Below are 9,943 nucleotides of genomic sequence, written 5' to 3' on the forward strand. Positions count from 1 at the left end.
GTGCTTTATTACTCCTACAATGGCCTACACCTGGAATTCTTGGTTTTGTAACAAAATATTACTCTAATTCCAAATTCCTGTTCACAGATACTCACCTTTCCAGTTAAAGATGAAGGAAATTCTGCTTCAAATTTGTTGCTTAGTCCAAACCTACAAAAAAAAAAAAAAAATGAAGACCATAAAAAAACTATAAATCAGCCAAATCCATGCCGCAAGTCACAAGCATGTCATAATACTCTCAGGGTTTGTATCACAACAGCATTCATTTCATGAGAAAAAAAAATAGTTGCTATTAAAATTCCTAATATTATCCTAGCAGACAAAAGTACACCATTGTACACACTTGGGAATCCATCTTGGCTATAGTTTCTTCTTAAAGTTCTGTTGATACTGTTGACTCTTGCTCAAATTCAGCAAAGTCTTTATAACTGTGAAACCTGAAGTACTTAAGAGGGGAAGTTAATGCCACAGTTTGAACCACCCACCTCCTCCATCAGTACATATGTATCCTGAAGAAAAGCTTATCCAGTGCTATTCCCCTCATGCTAAATAGCTGGTTTAAGCATAAAACTGGAATTGATACCAGCTTGTTTATTCAGAAGAAAATAAACTAGCAAGTTTCAGAACACAAAATGCTACCTAAAAAACCATTATTTAAATAATAACTACTTTGAAAGAAGTATATCATTTATAAATATAAAGCTATGAAGCACTTTGAGAGGAGATGGAGTTACTGACTATTCTGGGTTTCAGAAGCTCTAAAGATCAGAAGAGTTTTATCTTGCCTACGAAACAAGAAAAAAAAACTATTCTATCTTACAGTTGGCTGATTGGGTCCATGAACAGACAAAGTTCAAAGAAAATCTGGATTTTTTCTGGTGTCTGGGAAATAACTTCTAATAGAGACTATACAGTCTAACAAAGTCACCAATACAACTGAATGAGTGGCTAGTAATTTTGTAAATAGCAGCAAGTGTAAAATGTAATTTGTCATCAATAACCTTCTGAATATAAACCGAAGTAGTTTTACTATCACATACTGCAAACAACACAAATCAGAAATTAAACTGCTCAATATTTGAATACTGGCAGCAAGACTATCACACACAGCTCAGTTGTATGCAGAAAAGCTTATCCAAGCTTTGATAGTTCAAGGATTTAAAGACACAATTTGCTTAGACAATATGTTTATTGAGCAGCTATGCATCTCTCAGGGTTGGTGGTGGGTTCATTTTGTTTTGGTTTGGTGTGGGTTTTCTGTTGTTTGTTGCTGTTCCGGGTTTTTCTTTTGGTGTTTGTCTGTTTGGGGTTTTTTTGTTTGTTTGGCTTTGTTTTGTTTTTTTTTTGGTTTTTTTGGTTTTTTTTTTTTTTTTGGTTGGTTGGTTGGTTTGGTTTTGGGTTTTTTTTTGGGGGGGGGGCTGGGGGTGTTTTGTTTTGCTTTTTTTCTTCCTTATTGAACTGATTGATCTGCACATCAACAGAGAACTTTGCCCAAATAATCCAACAGGTAGTTACTGCTGTACCAATGGGGAGCCACTGTGGAAGTACCTCACAAAACCCAGTGGACAAAAGGTGGCAGATGAGCTTCTGTGTAGATAAATAAAAAGTGCTGAATCTTGGGAAAGCTAAACTGTGCTTATGTGACATTCAACTAAAGTTTGGCAGCTACAAATCAGGAGAGATCTTTTATCACCACTCATGATACTCTTAAATGCAAGCTGAATGCAAGCAGCAGCCACCAGAAATAGCAATAAAATACTGGGTACCACTAAGGTGATTAAGAACAAATACAGAGGGCACCATTTTGATTCTCCATAAAACCCTCATATGCCCATGTACAATCATTTAGGTTGGAAAAGGTATTTAAGACTGAGTCCAACTCTTTACTAGCACTGCCAAGCATGCCTCTAAACCATGTCCCTAAGCACATCTACACATCTTTTAAACAGGTCCAGGGATGGTGACTCAACCACTTCCCTGGGCAGCCTGTTCTGGTGCTTCACAACCTTTTCAATGAAGAAATTTTTCTTAAAATCCAATCCAAACCTGCCCTGGTGCAACTGGAGGCCATTTCCTCTTGTCACCTGCTACTTGTAAGAAGAGACCAACACCCTTCATGCTACAACCTCCTTTCAGGTAGTTGTAGAGAGCAAGAAGGTCTCCCCTCAGCCTCCTTTTCTCCAGGCTAAACAGCCCCAGTTCCCTCAGCTGCTCCTCATCAGACTTGTGCTCCAAACCCCTCACCAGCTTCGATGCCCTTCTCTGCACTCTCTCCAGCACCTCAATGTCTTTCCTGTAGTCAGGGGCCCAAAACTGAACACAGTATTCAAGGTGCAGCCTCATCAGTGCCAAGTACCCTAACCACTGCCACCCCAAACCATTCTGCAATTCCATGAGTACAGGGGGACTGTCACTTCCCTAGTCCTACTGCCCACACTATTTCTGATACAAGCCAGGATGCTCTTGGCCTTCTTAGCCACCAACCAACACCCCCAGATCCCTCTCTGCCAGGCAGCTTTCCAGCCACTCTTTCCCGAGCCTGTAGCGCTGCCTGGGGTTGTCGTGACCCAAGTGTAGGACCCGGCATTTGGCCTTGTTAAACTTCACACAATTGGCCTCAGCCCATCAATCTAGTCAGTCCAGATCCCTCTGTATGGCCATCCTACCCTCCAGCAGATCAACACTCCCACCCAACTTAGTGTCATCTGCAAACTTACTGAGGGTACACTCAATCCCCTCATCCAGATCTTTGATAAAGAGATTAAACAGAACTAGCCCCAAAACTGAGCCCTGGGGAACACCACTTGCGATCGACCATCAACTGGACTTAACTTCATTCACCACCACTCTTGTGGCCTGGTCATCCAACCAGTTTTTTATCCAGCATAATCAGTACTGGGTGTGGTTCTGGCATCCACATTTCATGGAGGACTTGGTGGAGTTCAGAGAAAGCAGAGAGAAGGAAGACTCCTATAAGTAAGGGAACAAAGCAGTTGCCTTAGGAAACTAACAGAGCTGACACTAACTTGGGAAAGTAGGCTGAGGGGGTGTATGATCAAAGTGCAAAGATGCAGGAAGGCTGTGCATAAGGTGAATGATTAACTGTTAATCACCAAATCCCACACTCACTGAAACTAGCAGGAGATTGGTTTTAGAACACATGAAAGAAAGTGCTTCTTTAAACTGCAAGTAGCAAACTTTTGTGTTTGTTTCCACTTGAGGTTAGCAACACATGCTGTGCCAAGAGATTTGAAGAAAGATTACACAAGTTCCCTGACAAACAGACACTAAAGGGAAGATGTTGTTGAAGGACACATCACCCCACACAACCGCAGATGCCAGACAGTACAAGGAGAATGGACACCAAGAACAGCTAGACTTGCATGCAACCCATAAGCAGCAATGCTTGCTGCCACAGTTTGCAACAGCATGTTGGGCCAGAGAGTTTATGAATTTGATGCTGTAGGCGATTTTTACCTATGGTCTTAAGTAAACATGTCACCTCCTTATCACTGCCTGCAGGCAGTAGAATCACAGAAACTTAGAATGATCTGGGTTAGAAGGGACCGTCAAAGATCACCTAGTCCAACCCACCTGTCACTAGATCAGGCAACTCCTACAAATCCCTCAAAACTGGTGAAGTAACAAATTAAAATTGTTAACCAGAGAAATATGTGGCAAATTTACCACTTCAACAAAAAACAAATAAAATCCATACTTACTGGAAACATACCTCTACCATTGAAAATCCTGTTGAATACCCTATGACAAGAGGACCATTGACCCTTTCCCCAAAATCCTGAGTGAAACCAAGTGCTGAGGCAAAAGTTATATAAATGTCAGAAACAAGTGTCATGCCCTATCAGTTAAGCTACTTAAAATTGCCAGTAGGTTGAAGTGGAAAGCAAAGCCTGAAAAAATCCCTTGGATCCGTATACATTTCATAAGCAGCCAAGCCTGGAGAAACACTCCAAGCTCAAGATACACAGCTGCCATCAGAAGGCCCAAAATTAAGCATCACTTTACTATATAATTAATTCATCAAATCAGCATCAGAGACAGATGTCTAAAGAGATGTCTCTTCAAAGAATCATCTTCATGGACTTGATGCTTCAACATCCAGAAGAGATTTACTATGAAAAATTGAAATAAATATAAATTTGAGCAATAAAGGAATGGCCAACTACAAGGATAATTCAGTGTAAAGCAGCTCTTGTTGCATGAACTAAAAGAAAGCTGTGCCTCAGACCAAGGGATGAGACAGAATTTCAGCTGTCCCTCTACCCAGAATACTGAGGAAGTCCTTTGCTCTGAGGCATTAGCAGGTAAGGTAAAGACAAAAGAAAATCTCCCTGCTCTCATTTAAGTCACAAAAACATGTAATTGCAGGGAAAGCACTGTTCAGTCTCATGCTGAAGGTTGGCTGGAGAGGAACAGAGGGAAGGCTTTTTTTGAGAATGCACAATCTACAAGTATTCAAATGCGGACAGCTTCAGACACACGCACATATTCACAGAGATTGCAAAAGCCATGCCTGACAAAGACAACCCTATTGACAAAGCTCTAGAGGTATCTGAACCTACAAACATGCTGAAGCAGAGTGAGGCACAGAAACTTCTGACCAATACAGTTACACTTTGGTGAAGTTATAAGCAAATGAGACTGAGACTTCATACTCAAGGCTTGTGGCAATGTTTAATACCTAGTGGGGTAGCGAAACTGAAACATCAAAGCTAGGTCAACAAGCTACCAATAATCATTCTGAGCTTTCCATATTACAGTTTCATTATCATATGCAGGTAGTAAAAAAGGGTGACTCCATACATTAAAAGCTTTGGCAAGCAATTACGTGATCTCACTATTATCACCCTTGACTGCATGCTGCAATTTGGAAATTAAAATATTAGAAACTCCACAGAACACTACTATATGTTCACTTTAAAGACATAACAGCTCTGACAAAAAAGCAGCAAAAAGTTAAAATCAAACACTGGAAATCAATATTTTGGAGATGCATTTTCTCAGAAAGCTGTCCTCATAGAGTACTAGATTTCTTTTACACAATACTTCATCTTCAGTGACACGTACTTTTCTCTGCTTGCTCTTTGCCTTTCCCATTCTACATCATGTTTCCACAGATCCATGCTCACCTCATGCATGAGTACTTTCTTTAACCTTCCTGCAACCTGAAAAAGTGTTTCTTGAACATGACTCCGCTTGAAAGATGCAGCTGAGTTCCTGCCTTTGTGTCCAGTGGATAAAGAAATACTGAGGTGGAAATTTCAGAGTACAGAAATTTACAGTACAGGACACAGCCAATCTACCACCTTTTCTCAGCCTGCAGCTCAAACCTTCCTAACACACAAAACTGACATATGTTTATCCTCTTCCTCTTTGGCCTCTCCTTATGAGGACACTAAACCATTTCTTCATTGCTCCTAACCACACTCTTCAGTTCCACATGTTCACAATCCTTACAAAATAAAAATATATTCCACAGATCTTCACAGTCTCCATCCATAATTCTTATATAGCCCTGTTTTCACTCATATATCCTTGATACAGCGTGAGGTCCAAAAATATATAAGCAAACTTAAGTTTAATATTAAAGAAACTGACTTGGATGAACATATATTTTGTCAGGTTTTTTTCCCCTCCATAGTCATACTGCATCAACACACAATAGGCTGCGATGACAAACAGCACAGAAAGACACTCATTAGCACATCTCAATGGCTCTCCATCATTCCGGCACGGCAAAAGACTAATAAATCAAATATTACTAATAAATACAGTCTGGTATATATAAAGCATATATGTCTCAACTGCTCAAGGAAGAAGAAAGCACAGGAAAAACTTGATCAGACACCTATCACAAATATTCTCTTTGTAATTTCAAACTCCTAATGCAATTTCAGACTCTTTCCATGCTAATACGATTTCAGAAAAAAGTAGGAAATACCTTGGACTTTCATTTCAGTTGTAAGTGAAGTTCTAAATTTTCTCAGCTTTCAAGTTTCTTGTCATTAGAAGTGATTATCTCAAGTTATGAGAAACCAGGTCAAATATTACTCCTGACTACAGAGCTATCTAAACTCTGCTGGTGCAAAAACACTTTCACTGAATATTTGAAAAACAATGTTAAAAAAAAAAAAAAAAAGTTTTAGAATTGTGGGCAGCATGCTCCAAACAGAGAGTTTGAGAAGAAAAGTCTTAGTGCTGATCAAAAGACCCACTTTCCAAGGAAAGGCAAGGCCTTTGTACGTTTTATTTGGATATTTACCTGCTTTCCTTTATTGCTTCTAACTACTCAGTTTAGAAAGGACTGTCACACACTTCCATTGTCTGTTGGATGAAATCAAGTAATACAAATTGTCTTTCTGACATTAATCTGTAATCATGAAAATGACGTATTTCAAACTCAACATTATGACTCCTATGGAAGATCAGACAACAAAAACAGAGCTTCTGTTTAAATATACACATGGCAGAAGCAGTCAGCAACTCTTTCAACTGCAGGGCCAGGGACAGATCAATCCAGTATTTGCTTAACTGCTGATAATTTTTGCCAGACCTTCAAAATTTATACATAGTTTTATGCCAGGCAAGACTAATTCATTATACACATAGGACTTGACCTATTCCTTAAATCCACCAAGTGAATGTTTTGACAGTGATCTAACTTTTAATAATAAGCTTTTCAATAAATGACAAAAAAGTTATAGGCTGTAGAAAGGTAAAAATGGATGATGCTATTTAGAGAACTGTTCACAGCACAATAAAGAAAGTAGATGAAGACCAACTGCTTAATTTTTGATGTACATGTTCATATTTCATTGCTCACTCAAAACCTAAATAATAAATATTTTGAGGAAGTATTTAAAGTAATAATGAGGTAGTGACCATTAATGAACAATTAATGAGGCAAACATCCTCCTTCAACCACAATGCCCTTACTAGTCACAGACATGCTACACAAGCTTCCTCTAGATTCCACTAACGGGCCTTGATCTTGTCTCACACAACTTACCTTCCGGTATAGAACAAACAAGTGCTTGCCTCCATTTCAGTTCTTTATACTTTTGCTTTGGCCAATATGACAACAATCTAATTGTGGTTTTGATCTGCTTACCAGAAACTGACTAAAGCTACCAGTTTGATTTTCAGATAAGTCACTGGACAGTAACAACTTTTGTTCACAATAGACAGAGTTATACACTGAACACTTCATCTACATGACTCTGTTCCTTTACAGGGCCTTCTCAGCCTCTTGCCCATCCATGTCCTTCTAACCCTCCAAATCTCTCAGTCAGTCATGTCTGTCCTGTTTCTAACCAGACAGCAAACTGCACTGCCCAGTTGTTAGTATTACTTCATGTCAACCAAATATTAAAGTAGGAATTCACCAAAACATCACAAAACTACTCTAAATTTAATGCCAGATTATGAACAGGTCAGTCTCCAAAAATCAGTAGAGTTCACAGGACTCAGAGCAACAGACCACAATACCTTCAACTTTTATGTTCCTATTGCAAGCCTAGTCCTGCTGAACAGTGAATGTTAAAAACGTTCGCACTGCTGAGTTTTGTCTCCAGATTGATATTTCAGCCTCTGAAACTGTGCATCATAACTGACAACCACCACACTTCAGTAGAGTGAGTCTGATAACTGACTGAAAAAAAGACACTTTCATCTGTCACATTATTGAGAAGTACTACACTAACACATGGTCACTCACTGCTAGATTGTTCAGGACACCAAACATTCAAAACTCAAAACTCAATTACTCCCATGTCAAACGCAGTGAAACAACATATATCAATCACAACTTCACATGATTTTTCATGTACCTGTCTGACTCACGGATGCCTTTTCTTTCTTAAAAGTCCTCAGGCCACCTGTTAACTGGGAGTGGGTATCAAATACATAAACAACCCTAAGCAACAGTCCAGCCAGTCATGCACTGGCACATACCTGTTACACACAGGAACACATGCACCTTACTTCCTGACAGCTCATCACTTTGGACAAATACTTCACATTCCTCTACCAGTCACAGCCCAAGCCAGGCTTGTTTCCTCGGCGCCTCGCTGGAGCTCTGCACCGTTTGCGCGTCCCAGGCGGCACCGGCCGCCCGGCGGGGCCGAGGAGAGCCCCCCCACAATCCCACGGACACCGGGACAAGCGGGCGGTGGGGCGGTGCGGTACGGGACCGGTGCTCCTCGCCCACCTCCCCGACGTACCCTTAACTGTAACCGCCGGCTACGCGCCCAGGGCTGCCCCCGTCCCCGCTGCCCCCAGGCCCGGCACGGAGCCGCCCCCGTCCCGCCGCCCGGGCCTCCGCCGCCCTCCCCGGCCGCGCAGGCCCCGGCGCAGCCCTTACACGGTGACATGGCCGGAGCCGCGCACCACCACCGGGTCGGGGGAGTACTTGAGGAGCTGTTCCTCCAGCGCCCGCTCCTCGTCCTCCTCCTCCTCGTAGATCTCGTCAAAGTCCGCCATGGCCGGGCCCGCGCGTCCGGTGGGACAGAGCAGCGGGGACGACGCGACAAGGCCGGCCGCGGAGGCCGGCGGGAGAGGGCCGGCAGGGACGCCCCGATACCGGCGCGGGCGGCGGCGGAGCCACGACGAAGTGGCAGCGGCGATAGCTGAGGCGGCGGCGGCAGCTCCGGGCGAGGAAGCGCCCGTCACCCTCCGCGGGGGGAGGGAGCGAGAGGCGGGGCAGGAACAACAACAACAACATCCGGCCGCGGGGCCCGCCCCGCCCCCGCCCCGCCTCCGCCCCGCCCACCGGTCTCGCGGGGCGGGACGCGCACCCGCCTCAGCTGGCGGCGGGGGGGGCTCGCGGGCGGCGGTTGGGCGGCGGTTGGGCGGCGGTTGGCGGTTGGGCGGTGGCTGGGCGGCGGTTGGGCAGCGGGAGCGAGCGGTACCCTCCAGGGGTCCTGCGCCGCCGGGAGCCTCGGGGTGCTCTGCGTGCGGCTCATTTGGTGTGTGTGAGCCGGGTGTTTGCTTTCCCCTCCTTTGAGCCCCTGTTTGGGTGTTCACGAGGGTAACCAAGGGATTCCGGGGACTGTTAGCTGAGGGCTTCTTAGTTTTTGGGTATGTGAGGGAAGCGGCACCTAATCAAGGCTGGCCAATTCAGATGAGGACGGATGCCAAATGTTCGCATGCCTCTCGGTGCCGTCTGTGTCCTAGTCTGCCGTACCTCCAGTAGCCTTTCACACCTCCTTGAAAAGCACCATGCTGAGACCATTTGCATGGAGTCTAGAGGAAACAAACACAGTGAATTTGCAGAGGCACAGCTACTTTTAGGACTATATACATGAAAGCTAACCAGAAAACCCTAAAAATAGATGAGACTCTTGTTCTCTCTCTGCAGTTTTGGTATTTGTCATGACCAAAACCTAAAGTAAAGGCTGGAAAATGACAGTGTGAGCATAATGGCCTTAGCAACAAGTAGGCCATTGGCTGTTGTGACAACGGGGGAAGGCGGCATTGACGTGGAATTTAGCAGTAGCAGGATGACATTTTGAAAAGGCAGAGTAGATCTTTTGTATTTGACAGAGTGAACTGGTGAGTCACATGTTACGCAGTGTTTACTGTATAGATATGGCAGTTACAAGAACATGGAAGACTTCTCAAGAAACCAGTTGGAGCTAAACCTGCTTTTCATGAGTATGAAAAGAGTTCTACATTACCATTTCCTTCACTCAGTGCTTCTCTCCATATATCTTAATTACAATAACACCTTTTTCATATTTAAAATCTTCACTGCTAGATCATTTTAATTCTGAAACCTGCAATTCTTTTTTCCTGTCTTGTTACAGTGTATATACTGATCAGCCTGTTTTCTGAAAGACTATGTTACCGCTTAATCTCCTTTACTCATAAAGATCCTGGTGGTGTATTTCTCAGAAATAAAGTCTATACAAATATGCGACGG

At 43.2% G+C, this 9,943-nt stretch overlaps 1 protein-coding gene across 2 annotated transcripts in view; it reads right to left on the reverse strand.

Moving 5' to 3' along the window:
• Positions 1 to 8,718, reverse strand: part of CHIC2 (cysteine rich hydrophobic domain 2) — a 32,165-nt gene extending 23,447 nt beyond the window's left edge. For both annotated transcript variants that reach the window (XR_011738775.1, XM_065836772.2), the window contains exons 1-2: positions 8,384 to 8,718; positions 96 to 150 (exon numbers count right to left, since the gene is read on the reverse strand). Coding sequence is in view for 1 of the 2 variants with exons in the window: in XM_065836772.2 (XP_065692844.1) it covers positions 96 to 150; positions 8,384 to 8,502 (174 nt within the window). In the remaining variant the exon portion in view is untranslated. The remainder of the gene's footprint in view (positions 1 to 95; positions 151 to 8,383) is intronic.
• Between the last annotated feature and the right edge of the window lie 1,225 nt (positions 8,719 to 9,943).

This window comes from Patagioenas fasciata, chromosome 4 (genome assembly GCF_037038585.1).
Source record: "Patagioenas fasciata isolate bPatFas1 chromosome 4, bPatFas1.hap1, whole genome shotgun sequence".
Lineage (NCBI taxonomy): Eukaryota > Metazoa > Chordata > Aves > Columbiformes > Columbidae > Patagioenas > Patagioenas fasciata.